At 43.1% G+C, this 17,847-nt stretch overlaps 1 protein-coding gene across 1 annotated transcript in view; it reads right to left on the bottom strand.

The window, feature by feature from the left end:
- Nucleotides 1-8,244: 8,244 nt before the first annotated feature.
- The window catches only part of PRKAR2B (protein kinase cAMP-dependent type II regulatory subunit beta), a gene marked incomplete at its 5' end in the record, with an annotated part of 28,745 nt that continues 19,142 nt past the window's right edge, over nt 8,245-17,847 (bottom strand). The window contains 6 exons of the mRNA XM_015828789.1: nt 8,245-8,385; nt 10,113-10,251; nt 10,429-10,494; nt 12,319-12,393; nt 13,863-13,964; nt 15,807-15,960. Coding sequence (XP_015684275.1) covers nt 8,252-8,385; nt 10,113-10,251; nt 10,429-10,494; nt 12,319-12,393; nt 13,863-13,964; nt 15,807-15,960 — 670 coding nt within the window. The remainder of the gene's footprint in view (nt 8,386-10,112; nt 10,252-10,428; nt 10,495-12,318; nt 12,394-13,862; nt 13,965-15,806; nt 15,961-17,847) is intronic.

Raw genomic sequence — 17,847 nt, 5'->3', positions numbered from 1 at the left:
TACAGCTTTTTTTTTTTTTTTCTTTTTTTCCTTCCTTCCCTCCTCCCTCCCGTTCGTTCTCGCTGGAAAGCGCCACCCCTTTTCCATCGGGCTCGCCCTCTGAATGGCTGGCGTGGACGTCCATCCCGGGCTTCTTTCCGCTCATTGGAGGAGGGCGTCGCCCGTCAGACGCCAGCTGAAGAAAACAGACTTGTTTTGATGTCTTCCGCGCCGCCGATTGGCTGCGGCGAAGCCTGTCAAGCTGAACCAGGCGTAATAAATGGACGCTGGCCCCGCCTCCCCCAGCCGAAGAGGGTTATGGGCGTTGTTGTTTTCTGCTGTCTCGTTGGAACGCCCGATACCGAGCTCAGGAACAACAATTCCCAGAAAGCTCTCGGTCATTAGTAAACAAGATGCTTAGGGACACGTGTATCTGTGTCTCCAAGTAGCTGGGGCCCTGGAGGGATTCCTAAAGTGGGGAATGGACGTTTTCTTCCCAAGCTGAGGAACGGTCTCTTTTAATTTTTGCACAGCAATGCTGGGAAAACGTGGAGTTGGGGAAAAAAGCACGGAAAATTGCAGAATGAACCACGCAGTCTTTGTAGAGCACTGGAAAAATTCAGGGCACCAGATGTTAGAATCCTATACAAGTAGTCCTCGACTTACGACCCACAGTGAAGTCCAAAATTTCCATTGCTAAGCAAGGCAGTTGTTGAGTTTTGCCCTATCTACTATCTTCTGCCACAGTTGTTAAGCGAATCGTGCAGTCGTTAAGCGAATCTTGCTGCCCCCGTTGATTTTGCTGGTCAGAAGCTGGCTGCCAACCATCATAAATACGTGCCAGTTGCCAAAGTCACTTGATCCCATGACTGTGGGGATGCTGCAGCAGTGGTTAAATGTGAGAAGCGGGTCATAAGTCGCTTTTTTCAGTGCTACTGCAACTTCAAAGGGTCACTAAACAAATGGTTGTAAGTCAAGGATTATCTGTATAAGCCTTAGGACATGTGTACTTGAATTGATTTGTGGGATGTCTCTCTCTCTCACACACACACACACACACACACACACACACACACACACACACACACACACACCCCGAGAAAGAAATATTTGGGGGAATATTAAAAGGCAGAATATTCTATTTCCCCAAAGTCACTGAACTATTAAAGTCAAAACATAATGGAGAGAGAAAGGGCACATTATGCCCAATGCAGCTTCATTTATTTTTGGAGCAATGAACTTTAAAGAGCCTATACTAGATTCTTACGCGTTAGAAGGAAGTTGGAAAGGAATGGTCCAGGATGTTTGAATGTTACTTAAACCCATCTAAACAAAAGCACATCAAAACTTATTGCTTGTTGGCACAGAGTGGTACATTATTCATATATGAATTGTGCTTGACCATAAAAATAAATAAATTCCTAACTTGTGTTGGATGGCTTAAATAAAATAGGACCAAGAAGATTTTATCTGGCTTATGTTATGTCTGTAATGTTTATGTCTGTACAGTGACAAGCAGCGTCACATAGCCCTGATTCCATCTCAAAAGGATGTGACCATGGGAAAAAATCTAGAAAATGGCAAAACAAAATGATCAAGGCCTTTTCAGGCCTTCAGGATTCATGAGCTGTTTTAACTCTGAACCGTCACTAAAGGAACTGACTAGCTTTCAGGCCCAAAACTGAGAATGACATGTGATTTTTCCAAGCTGGGCTTTTTATTGCTTTCATACTTATAAACAATAATCTTGCCAGACTGACTCTACTATCTCTGAACTCTTAGGGAGAAGATCTCTTCACCCTCTTTCTCAAACGTAAAACCTGGACTAAGTTTGCCTCTTACTCCTCCGGGATGCGCTCCCTCCCTGCTGGAAATCCATCTTACTACATTCCACCACAGAATTATCCAACAATCATTCCTTTTTAGCTGGCTGGGAATTAGCAACATGGCTCATTTTATTTGGCAACACTGCCAAACGGTTGACTAATAAAGACACTAATTTTCCCTCTCTGCAGTAACCTGCTTGCAAGACACCAAAAAGACAACTTGCTAAATACAACTTCACGTGGTATGGTGTTCTTCAGCATTCCTTCAAAGTAACATCACTGGATAAGGGCCCTTCGTTCCGAAGACATGTCACAACCGAAGATAATTGACGCCGATGTTATTATTCAAATAGATGGTGTTTACTCATCAGATCCAGCAGAGGGCGTGCTAATGAAATAATAATGAAATTCATTCGAGCATCAACGTCGTTTAAATATCTGTCCTTAGATTCCGTCGTCGTTTCATTTCAAAAGCCAGTATGTGCCGTTCGTCATTGGGTAAGTAAAATAGTTGAATCACAGACTCACGACAAGCACTCTATATTCAAAAGTATTTATTAATTTTGTGCATTGTAAATTTCACAATTCAGAGGTACCATAAAAAAAGAGGCCTCGTTAAAAAGACAGAACGTTAACGATTGGGGAAACGGGAGTGGCACACACAACGTGTTTTTTTTTCCGGCAAGGGAAAATATTTTCAAGATTCGTTTTTTTTTTCGTTTTACTCCTGCTCCAAACCAGAATGTGCAGACGGGATTACGACGCCCTCAAAATAAAACGTAGGGTGCGCGCGCACATATATACACACACACATATATCAAAGTAAGAATGCCTAAACCTCACTGAATGTGTAGTACAAATTATTCAACTAAGCTCGCTTAAAAATCACAAACGGGAAAGTTGATCTAAGTTGATCCGCTTTGGGCGAGCTAAAACGTATGAAACTTACAACTTCATTTGGGTTCCCAAAGCTACAGGTAAATCTTCTCTGCCTCTGGTTTCCAAGATCCTTTTTAACCGTGAGGTAAGATTGAATTTTAGGTTTTGCCAATCCGGTAAGACCTCCAATGTCATGCTTCTCCACAAGATCATCCAAACCCCATTTTACAATCTTTCTTGCCTCGGTCGTTAAATGAATCACTGCCGTTGTTAAGTTAGTAACACGGTTGTTAAGTGAATCCGGCTCCCCCCATTGACTTTGCTTGTCAGAAAGTGGCAAAAGGGGATCAACATGACACCCGGGACATTGCGACCGTCATAAATGTGAGTCAGTTGCCAAGCGTCTGAATTTTGATCACGTGACCGTGGGAATGCTGCAACGGTTGTTTAAGTGTGAAAAAGGGTCCAACCTGCTCATTGGAACACCCCGAAGAAGGTGGGCTGCCCGATTTGTTGCGTGGCGAGATGCCGGCTGCAAGCAGGCTTCTTCCAGACCAACATCTAAGATGGAGGGCCTGGTTTTCTACGTCAGCATGAGAACATCGCTTCAAAAATCCAACGTGCCATTTGGCACCATCAACTCCTTCGTGCAACGGATTCGCAGGCCGTGCGAACTCAACTCATTGGTCATCCCCAACAGAGCTGAAGTGTGGACTGAATGGAAGGACCTGCAATCGGTGGATTGCCGGCGAGCTGAGCTTTCGTGACATTGACCCAGCTAGCCATGAATGGCTTCTCGGGTGTTTCCTTGCCTGTGTTTGTGGGGGCATCCAACGGAGAAGAAGCTTGCTCTCTACAAAAATTAGGAGGGCCTAGGGGACTGCCTGCCAAAGCGTGGACAAACATGGCGGGCACCTTTGTAAGGCTCACAAAACTTTGAACCACATCCTACAAGTCTGTGAGAACGACGACAACGTTAAGCTGTCTGCGCCCAAAACGGAATTGTTCACCTGCCCAAGGATTGTGTGCATATCTGGGTTGAAACCATACACACTTGGTCTGGTGATCGAGGCACCAGTCTACAAACCAGGAGACGGTGAGTTCTAATCCTGCCTTAGCCATGAAAGCTGGCTGGGTGACTTTGGGCCAGTCACTCTATCTCAGCTCAACTTCCCTCACAAGGTTGTTGCTGTGGTGAAAATAGGAGGAGAGAGGAATATTGGCATGTTGGCTGCCTTGAGTTATTTCTAAAAATGATAACGGTGGGATTAAAAAAAAAAACTGAATAAAATACACTAGAAGACTACTTCAGTTCCTATCTGAACAACTTACATTTTAACTTTGCTTGTCACAATGCGGCAAAAGGGGGGGGCACATGACTTTGGGACACGGCGACCGTCATAAATATGACGGTCTGAATTTCGATCACGTGACCCCGGGTGATCGTAACTGTGAAAAATGGTCGTAAGCCACTTTTTTCGGTGCCGTTGTAACTTTGAACGGTCACTAAATGAATTGTTGTAAGACGAGGACTAGCTGTGTTATGTAGAAATCATAATAGCGTTTTACTAAATTGGAAATATTTAATGTGAATGGTTAAGAACTGATATATTGTAGAGCAGGAACCAAGGAACTACTTTAAATAGGATAATTTTTTAAAGTGTTTTTTTTTCCTTCTGAAAATCACGTTCATGCTTCATCAGAATGTATTTGAAGGTCTGCTTTAAAAGAAGCTTGTTCTGTAGAATGAGTGATTTATTTTTTATTTTAGAATGAACACACTTCTAAGAACTTTCCTTAGCCTTTTAAACTAATTGCATGGTTCTCCGGATCGAGGCCACCAACTTAGCTGCCTCATTCTGGCATCAGAATTTCATTTTTTTTAACGTGTGCCACTCTGTTTACAGAAAAAAAAGTGAGAATAAAGCTTATCTTCTTATTTAATGGTTCCCTCCAAACCATAACACGATAACTTTTTCTGATCATACCACTTTTATCAAGAAGATTATATAAAAATGTTGTCACATTTATATCATACTACGTGATATAAATTATAGAACACTAATAATACTGTCGTGGAAGAACTTTCTCATACCCATTGCTAATTATTAATGGTGCATTAACATCCATCGTGTTTGATAGTCAATACCATTTTCTCCTCTAGCCAGGAAGGGAAAAAAACTCCGTGCCATCTCTTTTAAACACTATTTTTTGTTGAAAGAACATTGCATTAACATATTTTCCCCCAAAGGAAGACTGAAACAGCCGACTTTTTTCCTTCATGGTGATTTCGAACCAACCTAGTTAAATTTTGGCACGATAGTCTGACTGCCAGAGTCAGAAGCCAAAGTTAAGAGGCCATAATTACTATATAGGTAATCCTTGATTTATGAAGCCTAACTTTCCATGGTGAAGCAAAAAAGTTGCTAAGTGAGTTTTGCCCCAACGTATGACATTTTTGCCACAGTTCTTAAGTGAATCACTGTTAGTTAACGTGGCTATTAAGTGAATCTGGCTTCCCCCCCCCCATTGACTTTGCCTGTCAGAAGTCCGCAAAAGGGGATCACGTGACCCCGGGACACTGCAACCGTCATAAGTACATGTCAGTTGCCAAGCATCCAAAATTTGATCACGTGACCATGGAGATGCAGTGTGAAAAATGGACATAGGTCACTTTTTTTCAGTGTCGTTGTAACTTTGAACGGTCTCTAAATGAACTGTTGTTGAGGTCCACCTGTACATATATGCACCTAGATCAGGGGTGGGGAACCTTGGCTCTTTTATGACTCATGGACTTCAACTCCCAGAATTCCTCAGCCAGCCACGCTGAGGGGAAAGGGAGAGGTTTCCAAGCTGAGCCAAGCTGGCTCAGGAATTCTGGGAGTTGAAGTCCACGAGTCATAAAAGAGCCAAGGTTGCCTACCCCTGGACTAGATGATCTCCAAGGTCCCTTCCAACTATTATTATTATTATTATTATTATTATTATTATTATTATTATTATTATTATTATTATTATTACTGCGACCATCGTAAACATGAGCCAATTACCAAGAGTCCAAATTTTGATCACGTGACCTTGGGGATGCTCCAATCCAAGCCTGAAAAACACTCATAAGACACTGTTTTCAGTGCCGTTGTAACTTTGAAAGGTCATTAACTTTGTAAGTCAACCTATACCAGGGGTAGGCAACCTTGGCTCTTTTATGACTCGTGGACTTCAACTCCCAGAATTCCTAAGCCAGCCTGGGGGAACTATGGCCCCCTCATGACTCGTGGACTTCAACTCCCAGAATTCCTGAGCCAGCATGGCTCAGCTTGAAACCTCTCCCTTTCCCCTCAGCGTGGCTGGCTCAGGAATTCTGGGAGTTGTAGTCCACGAGTCATAAAAGAGCCAAGGTTGCCTACCCCTGGCCTAGAAGGAGGCACCTAGCTGGACCATGGCACCTAGCTGAGTTTGGATCATCTCAAAAATTTAAATGGGGAGAACGGTATTTGGATAGGAACACACACCCCCAGGAAGAACCAGGGCTGTGGGCTAAATAAGAAAGTGAAGAACAGCCCCCAAAGGCAACCAAGATCAACCTTCCATATTGCTACCCAAAAAATAAAAATAAAAATGCAACAAAGGTGTATCTGTGAAATCACCAGGAGTTTTGCTCAATTCAAGGGAGATTTGTGTCTGTTAAAATGTGACAGTGAGCCTGTTAGTGGATAAAGTTTTGCCTTTTAACCAGCGCACAGGTCAACAATTGTTCTCGGGAAGTGAAAAAATAGCACATACACAGTTAAGATTACAACAGCAAGAAACTATACAGGCATCATCAAAAGCCTCCCAAGTTCTGGAAGGTGTGTACAGCGTCCTTCACACAGACGAAATGAAACCTTATAAAACAGTCAGGTGTAAAAAAAGGACCAAAATCGGACAGACTAAGACCAGACGTAGGTCATAAAATTTACCTAGAACACAAGGCCATGCTTTTATCGTTTGGAGGACTTTTTCAAATACACTATTTTTTGGTTTTTTTTTTACAAATGCCACCTTTAGTACCGATTCAACCAGTTAGCAAATCAAAAAATACCGTACGTACCACCTAATCTCTCCTAGACTGCGTCCGGGCACCCTAATCACCTTAACCTACCACGTTCATTCGACACGTGGACAAAACGAGATTTATTTTTGCAGTGTCTTCCACGGGATAGTTGAGAGAAACCGTAATCAAACAGGGACAGTTTTGGTCAACAAAACTTCTGCAATCCAGTGAATCTGGGCTTCTTTCTTTCTGAAAAACTGCACCTGCCATTTGCTAAAAAAAAGATTTATTCCCAAACCTGTTGATTGAAGGAAGAGACTCGCAATGAGGCAAGATAAAATAAAAAGTCCTGTCAGTTTGCACATATCTTTAGATTGCAGCACTGTGTGTCTTGCACTTCTTAAATGACATGTCCCAAATGACATGTTTTTCCTCGAAGAAGTTTCATTTCTCATCCAAGAAGCTTCTTTAGTTCAGTCAGAACTGAAGGATCTTCCTGGATGAGAAGCGAAACGTCTTCAAAGAAAAACAAGAAAGTCCAGTTGCCTTTTGAAAAAGCACTTTTGGGACAACCAAGACCTGGAACGGTTGAGAATCTCCATGGACACTTAAATGAAATGCTTATAAGTGATTTACAAAAGCCGTTACCTTTTTTAAAAGCGAAAAATGTTTCTAAATCTACAACATCGTACAGGTGGTCTTCAACGTACAGCCACCGCTGAGCCCATTATTTATGTTTTGTGAGTATGGCCTCGTTTTATGACTTGTCTTGCCATAGCCGTTAAGCGAATCACTGCAGTTGCTAAGTTAGTAGCACGGGTGTTAAGTGAATCTGGAATCCCCATGACTTTGCTTGTCAGAAGGTCGCACAACATCAGGGGTAGGCAACCTTGGCTCTTTTATGACTCGTGGACTTCAACTCCCAGAATTCCTGAGCCAGCATGGGGAAACTATGGCCCCCTCATGACTTGTGGACTTCAACTCCCAGAATTCCTAAGCCAGCATGGCTCAGTTTGGAAACCTCTCCCTTTCTCCTCAGCGTGGCTGGCTCAGGAATTCTGGGAGTTGAAGTCCCTGAGTCATAAAAGAGCCAAGGTTGCCTACCCCTGCACAAGACGATCACATGACCTCCTGGGACAACTGCAACCGTCATAAATGTGAGTCGGTTGACAAGCATCCGAACGTAAACCACGGGAAGGCTGCAACGGTTGTGTGAAAAATGATCCCAAGTCCCTTTTTTCAGTGCCTTTGTAACTTTGAACGTTCGCTAAATGGGCGGTTGTAAGCTGAGGACTACCTGTAGGAAGTTGTACGTTGCCGCCAAAGGCTTACGAAACCGATGTTATTGGAAAGGTGAATGACTTTGTGCAAAAAAAAAGAGAAGGCAAACAAATTTGGGACAGGGGAGGAAAGAAATCCGAGCTCCTATAAAATCAAGAACAATGCTTAGCATCTATAGGAAGATAAGATGTCGGTTCAGTGGACTAACCACTACTGTGCTGTTTGTCGGACACAGGTTGCGCGCCTCCATACTTCATGCAGTGGGCTCAGAGATATCCATGTTTGTCCCAAAGAGAGCGACCAGCTGTTCTTCATAATTTGCAATGTTCCTTTTCATAATTTCCATGCAAGGTCCCAGAAGCCTTTCAAAAGCTTGTACATCCATAACTAAAATATTAAAAGAGAGAGAAATTACACGCAGGTTACACGGGGACGGTAAATTATTTCTAGGGACAAATTTTCTGCCATGAAACGGTTTTAAGGAAGACCCGCTTTGACCACATCAGCTGAAAAATTAACGAGCGAAGCAAAGTATAGAAGCAGATATGCCTGGCTTTCCTGTGCACCCAGTTGAATCTGTTCCCTCTTTCCAATGAAATCTCGCCCGCAAGCCGAGAGCAAGCTCTGGATCAGAAGAAAAAAAAACTTCTGATATCTGTGGGAGACGAGCAGAGCCTGGGGGCGGGGTCAAGAGAGGAATAAGCCTAGAATCGTTATGTCGCCACAAATGCTCCTAGTCCAGGCCACCTTGAATTCCTCTGATTTTTATCTAGCATCAATTCACTGCTGATCACTAGTTGACTAGATTCTTGTGTACAGGCATGAGCAATAAATCATCTTAACTGGAATTTAACTTACGGTCCTGATTCTTCACGTCTGACAATATCTTCCACATATCCCAAAAAATAGGGGCCAATTAGGTCCAGTCATGTTTTTCAAAGTTTTCGAGAGCAGCAGTATCAAAGATGATGATCAAAATTAAGGTGTGTATCAGTTATAGGCTCCTTTCTCCAATATTGCAAAAACTGAACGGAGATAAACCATGCTGGGTATGAGCAGGATCTGCCCCTCCTAACTAAAATCTATTTCTTTAAAGAAAAATGTTGTCTCCCTTTAGACTAAATAAGTTAAAGAGTCGGGAGTTGAGGACTTCCTGTACAACAGTGAACTCCAGAAAAGTTACGACATTTGGAACTATAATGGGAAGGGATATTACAGGTAATCCTTGATTTATGACCACAATTGAGCCCAAAATTTATGTTGCTAAGTGAGACAATGAAATGAGTTTTGCCCCAAGCATCTGAAATTTTGAACACGTGACCCTGGGGACGCCGCAAAGCTGCTAAATGAAAACGCCTTATTCTGTTTGCTATGAAACAAAGTAAGTTTCATATCTGGGATTTGGGATAGGTAAAGAAGTCGTGGTAAACTTTCTACGAGTTGAGCACAATAAATAGTTTGTCAACAGAGGTTTTTGAAATTTTAATCCTGCCTTCTTTTTGTTCTACCTGTTAACTATTTTGTTATTCATATAATATAGTACAGAGGTCTCCAATCTTTCCGGACTCGCGGCCTGGAGGGAAGGAGAGCGGGTTTCAAATTCGTACGGTACGTTTGTGCATGCGCAAATGGGCTGCGTGCACCCACCCGACGCTAGGAGCCCCGTTCGCGCCCGCGCGCATGCACAAATGGGGCTGTGGGCGCTAGCGCACACCAGCCAGCCATTTCCGCGGAGTGCTGGCCAAGAGATCGTGGCCCGGTGGTAGACCGCGGCCCATAAATTGGGGACTCCTGATATAGTAGATAGAAGATAGTTTAATAATTTGCAAATAGAATTTTAAAAATGCTGGGCCCGTTTTGTACGGAGTGGGGAACTAATATTGTTGTGATATATTTGTCAATATTCAACTAGGGGGCATAAGATATGTATATTATATGTTTGTGGTTTTTTTAATGCACTTTTTTCAATGTCTTATTTATTTTGTTTCTGTAAAAACTTCTTTTTTTGGAGTTTTGTATGGAGGGTTTTTTTTTTTAATTTTTAGAAAAAGCTGAAGAAGAAAAAAAAAGAAAGAAAGAAACTTAAGTTCCAAAATATAAGCACTGTGTATTACTTAAGCATTTGACTGTCCCAAGCGCAAAGGCTGAGGCCGCTCGGGGTTTGTTTGTCACAAGCGCCAATTCGCCAAAATACTGTCCTCTGGTATAGCGGGCGATTTCCACCGCTTCGTTTCCATCTATGTCTTGTTTGCCCTGGGAAGGGGAAAAAAAAAGAAAAAAAGGATCCCAACATTTCTTCCAAAAAAGCCAAGTTGAAATTCATGTTATTATTTCATTAACAAAATACAGTGTTTATTCATGCGTGATTTTATTCAGTCTAACTTCAGCCAACTGAAAAACCTTTTCGTAACTTTGTTTAAGAGAGGGTACCTTTCTTTTCATCGTAATTTTCACTTCTCCGGTTTCCACAATAAAGAAACAGTCGGCCGTGTCTCCCTACAAGCAATTGACAAAAAAACATAAAGACAATGGGTTTAGCGGTTCCAGAGTTGTCGTTCTTTTAAGTAGAAAGTTTTTTTAAAAAATCCCCAAATCAATCAATCAGTCAATCTCAGAAACGGTAGAAATAAAATCATAGTAATATTATTCTAGGCGCTTGAAGAAATTTAGCGGGCACTGAATAAAAAGTAGCCGTGCCTTCTTTACACAGTCATTTGCTGATTATTTTTAAGATTTGGGCAAAGAGAAATACAGTTTGCTATGTCTAGCCATGGGGTAGGCAACCTTGGCTCTTTTATGACTCGTGGACTTCAACTCCCAGAATTCCTGAGCCAGCCACGCTGAGGAGAAAGGGAGAGGTTTCCATACTGAGCCATGCCGGCTCAGGAATTCTGGGAGTTGAAGTCCACGAGTCATAAAAGAGCCAAGGTTGCCTACCCCTGACCTAGAGGAACATATGAAAGCATAATTAATGTTAATTAATGTAGACTTTATTCGTTAAGAGCAGGGGTAGGCAACCTTGGCTCTTTTATGACTGGTGGACTTCAACTCCCAGAATTCCTCAGCCAGCCACGCTGAGGGGAAAGGGAGGTTTCCAAGCTGAGCCATGTCGGCTCAGGAATTCTGGGAGTTGAAGTCCACGAGTCATAAAAGGGCCAACTTTGAAAAACCCCTGCTTTAATATCTCTTAACTCAAGAGAGTTAGAATAAGCTATCTTCCGAAAATCCAGGTGTTAGGAAATACTCTCATCGTTATCTCTTTTTGAAAAGGGAGGGAGGGGGAATAAGAAAAAGGAAAAATAAAAGCTTTTGATCGCTTTTTTCCAGGTGGAAAAAATGGTATACCGTCTGAGCTACAGCTTATCAAAATAAAAACATTATTGTCGTCTTTCGGTCGCTAAGTCTTTGTGACCCCATCGGCCACAACACGCCAGGTCTCCCTGTCCTCCTTTGTCTCCTGGAGTTTGCCCAAATTCAGGTTCGTGGCATCCATGACAGTATCTAACCATCTCATCCTTGTGGGAAGCCAGCAGAGAAAATTGCACATGGGAATGACGTGACCATGGGACTATCAAGGCATGAAAAACCAGGCCCACACATGAAGGTTCAATTAGTCCCCAACCCGAAGTCTATGGACCAGTATTGGGCTATGGCATGCCAGCAACCGGTCTGCAGAAACAAGCAAAGCCCCATCCGCAGGATGCAGGCAGCACACAAAACCACGCACCCTCCGGTCCGCGGAAAAACCTTTCTCTACGGAACCGGTCCCTGGTGCCCCAAAAGTTGGGGACCTCTGAATTAAACTGATTTATTGTTAAACAGCCTACACACAGGAATCTTCTCAACTAACAGCATTTGTTTGGCGTTAGGTAAAGGTCCATGGAATTCAAAGGAGGCTGGACTTAGTTCACTTGTGGCTATGTAGGGATTCTAGGCTGATCTCTCTTTTGACTCCGCCCCCAGGTTCTGCCACTCCTTCTCCCACACTAACCACTGTAATTGTGAGCTGGTTGCCAAGCTCTCAGATCACAATCACATGGCCCACAGGGATGCTGCAACAGCTGCTATTTCAAGGGCTGGCCCTATGTCCCCTTCACTCAACCCGGTCGTAAATTTGAACAGATGCTGGTCGTGATCCAAGGACTAACTGTAATCAGCCAAAAATTTCAATTCTGAATGCCACTTTTTTTCAGCTACGTGTTTTTTTCAATCCCATTTGTTCTGTTTCAGAAAATCTTTTGTAATAAGAAGCCGTTGTGCTTTTAAATACCTATAGAGTTAACAGAATAATAAACATATCTGGAACAATTAAGTAATTACCTGAGCAATTATTTGTTCCCCGTCTTTATATATTTTGGTGCCTATCACGTCCACCACTTTCAAACGTTCAGAAAGCTTAAACAGAAAATAAAACATATTATGTAAATATGTAGACACACATATTGTTTGATATTTGATATCATCTTAAAATTGTAATGAAAAGTGTCGTTTTTCCTCTTGTATGTTATTGTAATTTTAATTTGTTGGAGGTGTGAAATAGATTTCAAAGTTTTTTGGGGGGGGGTCTTTTTACATTAGTTTCGAATTTCATCCTAAATCTAACTTCGGAACTCATGTCGCAACAGATCTAGTCGCAGTAATATATTTAAGAAGACTATTTAGAAAAATATTTAAGACATGAGATGGCAAAAGTGGACTAGTGCACTGATATTTTCTATTTAGAAAATGAAGGAGAAATGCAGTTAAGACAAAATTTGTGACCAGCAAAGTCACAGCAATTTAGTTGAAAAGAAAAAAATGGTCAAAATTACTCTAAAAGAAATACGTGCATGTTTTTGCAATTATTATTGGAATTTAGCAACTGAAAACAAAACTGTACAAGTTCCTAAGAGAAAGGGCAGGCTGTACAACGTTCCCTAGCCCAGGGGTAGGCAACCTTGGCTCTTTTATGACTCGGGGACTTCAACTCCCAGAATTCCTGAGCCAGCCATGCTGAGGGAAAAGGGAGAGGTTTCCAAGCTGAGCCATGCTGGTTCAGGAATTCTGGGAGTTGAAGTCCACGAGTCATGAAGGGCCAAAGTTTCCCCCATGCTGACTCAGGAATTCTGGGAGTTGAAGTCTATGAGTCATAAAAGAGCCATAGTTGCCTACCCCTGCCCTAGGATAGTTTAGCATATATTTAGAGATACATGCTTAGAAATATTTATGCACGAGAATCAAGACGTATCTATGTCTATACAGGTAATCCTCAACTTACAACAGTTCATTTAGTAACTGTTCAAAGTTACAACAGCAGTGAAAAAAGTGACTTATGACCATTTTTCACACATATGACCCCAGGGTCACGTAATCAAAATTCAGACGCTTGGCAACTGACTCATATTTACGACGGTCGCCGTGTCCCGGGGTCACGTGATTCCCTCTTACGACCTTCTGACAAGCAAAGTCAATGGGGGAAGCCGGATTCACTTAACCACCGTGTTACTAATTTAATAACTGCAGTGATTCATTTAACAACTGTGGCAAGATAAGTCATAAACTGGCGTAAAATTCACTTAACGAATGTCTCGCTTAGCGATATAAATGTTGGGCTGAATTCTGGTCATTATGTCGAGGACTATCCGTAGTTACAACCTCCAGAGATTCAAGGGATAAAACCAGGAGTAACTACTCCAGCTCAGTTAGCCCTCGATGATCAAAACAGGGGTGATTTACAAAGGCAAGTTCGTTTTCCTTCACAAACAACGCAACTGAACTAAATGAAGGTCAGTCATCTTAGAAAATCTGCAAATGCACCTATGACATTATTGTTTGATATCATTCTGCACAAAGTGACTGAAATTACTCTAGCAAGGTGCACTTACTTCTAAAGATTTAAGGAAGGGCAATGATTCAATGAAATTTTCATACATTCTTCTCTTTTTCGCGTTGTTTTTCACAATGATCCTTCGAAATGTTACTCTGTCCTAAAAAAGGGAAAATGACAACAAATCATGGTTAAAGAGCGTGATGTTCTTGACAATGCCTGCAGTCTTTTCACTGGCAGAGAATGGGACAGGAATCTGGTGTGTGTTTGCACAAGTGTAAGCTTAACCATGTTTAGCGCACTGTTTTAATTTTCAGTTAAGTCTCAGACTCCAAAAACTTCTAAGACGTAAAAAGAGCGACAGAAGGATGATTTTGAAAACACTCAAATACTACCATCTATTTCCCTGGATACTAAACAGGCTTTAATGTAAATACGGGGGCATCTCCATACTCGTAGTTAATTGGTCCCGGGAGGTGCGATGAGTATCAAAAACAATGAGTATCAAACAAATTTTTTCCTATAAGGAATAATGTAGCATGTCGCAAGGCAGCTGACATGGATACGTTCTAGCTTGTGCATTGAGTACTTAACAAATGATGAGTACCGGGACAAAATTTTCATGTCAAGTACCAAATGTATCAAGTACCAAATCGGATGAGTTTCAAAACAATTGAGTACCAAGGTACCATTGTAGAGATTCTCTAAGTATGTTCCTTTATTGTCCCTCACCTATAGACAGAAATCTCGCCAAACTAAAGCAGATTGCTTGCGCTATAAAACATGTGCTCCAGGAATTATTAGGGAGGAGTCATCTTCACCCCCTTTCTCACACACAAGCGGTTAGAAATTCTCTTTATATATAGCACCACGCTTTACTGCTAAACTGTTTCACTGTAACAGGAAGCAGGTTAGCAGTAAAGCACATGGGGATTGTACTCTTTGTTTGAGCTGTGGTGTTATATAGAAACAGAATTTCTAACACAGGCTACCTTGCACATTCTGTGCAATCAACTCTAGGTATTAATATATTCAAACGGGGGCATCTGCGAGAGAGTAAAAAAAAAAACCACCCCAAAATGGCGAGCACAACTTGGCGTTGAAACTTAAACTTCGCCCTTTTTAGTGCGCTAATGGGGCAGGGTTTTGATGTGGAATGTTAGTACCACTTTATAATTCCTTGGTAAGATCACACTTCGAATACTGCATCCAGTTTTGGTCGTCACCATATAAAAAGAAGATGTTGAGACTCTAGAAAGGGTTCAGAGAAGAGCAACAAAGATGATCAGGGGGCTGGAGGCTAAAACATATAAGAAATGGCTGCTGGAATTGGGCATGTCTAGTTTAATGAAGAGAAGGACGAGGGGGGACATGACAGCAGTGTTCCAGTATCTCAGGGGCTGCCCCAAAGAAGAGGGAGTCAAGCTATTCTCCAAAGCGCCTGAAGGCAGGACAAGAAGCAACGGGTGGAAACTAATCAAGGAGAGAAGCAACCTAGAACTAAGGAGAAATTTCCTGACAGTTAGAACAATTAACCAGTGGAACAACCTGCCTCCAGAAGCTGTGAATGCTCCAACACTGGAGGTTTTTAAGAAGAGACTGGACAGCCATTTGTCCGAAATGGTATAGGGTTTCCTGCCTGAGCAGGGGGTTGGACTAGATGACCTCCATGGTCCCTTCCAGCTCTATTATTCTGTCGATTGCACTAGTGTGGCTTTCATCTTGATTCTGACACACACACACACACACACACACACACACACACACACACACACATATCTGGGCTCCTCTGGATTCGAATTCTTCTACCATTTTTCAGACTGGTGAAGAGGGCAAAACTCTCCGATACTTTTGGAGTGATCTTTCATTACAGGCCCTCCTAATGGATTCAGAAATCTTTTATTTCTTTTAGGCACTGATGATGTTACCTAGTTTGGTAATGAAACATCTGCAAAAAACAAACAAACCAAAAAACCCCCCACAAAAAAAACAATCATCTCACCAAACCCCAAATGGCGCCAGGAGAGGTAGCAACGATAGTAGCCGCTCTGGGTGTGTTGTACATTAAAGCCAATTCTCCAAAACTCCCGCGGTTGTCATAGTTGCCAACGCATCTTCCGTCGCCGTCGCATTTTACGACGATATTGTAGGTCCCGCTGAAAAGCAGAAAAATGAAACCCAGCCGTGAAAAAGGCAATTATTTGCAGCGTTGAACCATAATGTATTCCACACAGACAAACTTCGAGTTCGTTAAGATTTATCACCTTCGCAACATGGAGTGAAAGGCGGTCCTCAACTTACGACTGGCAAGGGAGAGCGCAAGGGCGGTGTCGTAACTTTGAAAACAGCCACAAACAACTCTGAGGAAGTCCATGGTAACTTCTGAACCAATTGCTAAGCAACTGAGCGCAGCTTTTACTCCATTACTAGGATCTAAGGGAGGCCGTCTGTATAGGGGGTCCTCGCTTTACGAAATCGTTAATTGCTAAGCGAGACAGTTGTGCACTGAGTTTTGCCCCATTTTGCAACCTTTCTTGCCACGGTTGTTAAGTGAGTAACAGGGGTGGTTAAGTGAATCCGGCTTCCCGGGACAGGGCAACCGTCATAAATATGAGTCGGTTGCCAAGTATCTGAATTTTGATCACGGGACCGTGGGGAGGCTGCAACAGTCGGAAGTGTGAATGTCACTTTTTTCAGTGCCATTGTTGCTTCGGACGGTCACTAAACGACCTGTGGTAAGTTGAGGACTACCTGTATAACAACAGAATCTTCTACACCAGGGGTGTCAAACTCAATTTCATTGAGGGCCGCATCAGCATTGCGGTTGCCCCCGTGTGTGTGTGTGTGTGTGTGTGTGTGTGGCCAGGGTGGGTGTGGCCTACTGGGTGGGCATGGATGGAGTGGGTGTGGCCTATTGGGTGGGCGTGGCTAGCTCTACATCGTTCGCGTCAAGGGTGCCTGTAGGGGCCTGGGCAGGACAGATCTGAGGGTCTCTGGCAGAAGGGGGTGGGACCGGGGCAAGCGCCAAGGCATGGTCCACTGGAGGAGCCCCACTGCCTGCCGAAACCCCTTCGCCGGAGCCCATCAAGCCCGATATGTGAAGTAGGCGAGGGCCATTTGCTGGCCACTTCCAAGCAATGGTCCATTTCTTCATTCCTCACAAAGGGTGACCCCTCCCCAGCATGCACCCAGGGGACGGGGCCGACGCGGCAGGGGCTGGTTCCTCGCTGTTTCCAGACGGTCTTGCGGAGCTAAGACTGAATGCGTTTCAGCATAGATGGCCACCACAAAATTGTACATTGGCTCCCGGCCGGCTGGGGCCAGGGCCAAAGCAGCGGGGGCCGTTCCCTCACTGTTTCCAGGATGGCTTCGCGGGCCACATGAAACCACTTCGCGGGCCGCATCCGGCCCCCCGGGCCTTGTGTTTGACATGTCTGTTCTACACCCTGGAGAATCAAGGTAGCGTTATTCTGTTTTTATCCTTCCTTCTTTCCCTGGTCTGAGATTTTACTTACCCACTCTTTATCATTTTCATTCATACTTAATCATTCAGACGTGCTACGAAGTCCTATGTTCAGCAGGAAACTGGGGCTTATCTCAAGGTCTCCTGCTTGGGTAGGGGGTTGGACTAGAAGACCTCTAAGGTCCCTTCCGACTCCGTTTATCCTGTTAAATTGGATACTGAAGATCTGCCCATTAGGAGAGGGAGTCTAAAAGGAGCCTGGCCAAGTAAGATTGCTTTTTGTACGTTGGCCAAATCATCTATTAGATTGTGTTTACCGTATTTTTCCCATTGTCCATTTGATTCTGGCTACGAGTAGCCATTTATAATGCAAACAAACTTTTCTAATGCAAACAAACTTCCACACCTGCAACCAATGTTGGTCACCCTGCTCCAAAAAAAGATGTTGAGACCTTGGAAAAAGTTCAGAGAAGAGCAACTAAGATGATCCGAGGCCTGGAGACTAAAACATACGAAGAACGGCTGCGGGACTTGGGTTTGGCTAGTCTAAAGAAAAGAAGAAATAGGGGAGACATGATAG

Source organism: Protobothrops mucrosquamatus, unplaced genomic scaffold, assembly GCF_001527695.2.
Source record: "Protobothrops mucrosquamatus isolate PMUCROS unplaced genomic scaffold, P.Mucros_1.0 scaffold4909, whole genome shotgun sequence".
NCBI classification, from domain to species: domain Eukaryota; kingdom Metazoa; phylum Chordata; class Lepidosauria; order Squamata; family Viperidae; genus Protobothrops; species Protobothrops mucrosquamatus.
This window is presented reverse-complemented; position numbering and strand designations above follow the sequence as displayed.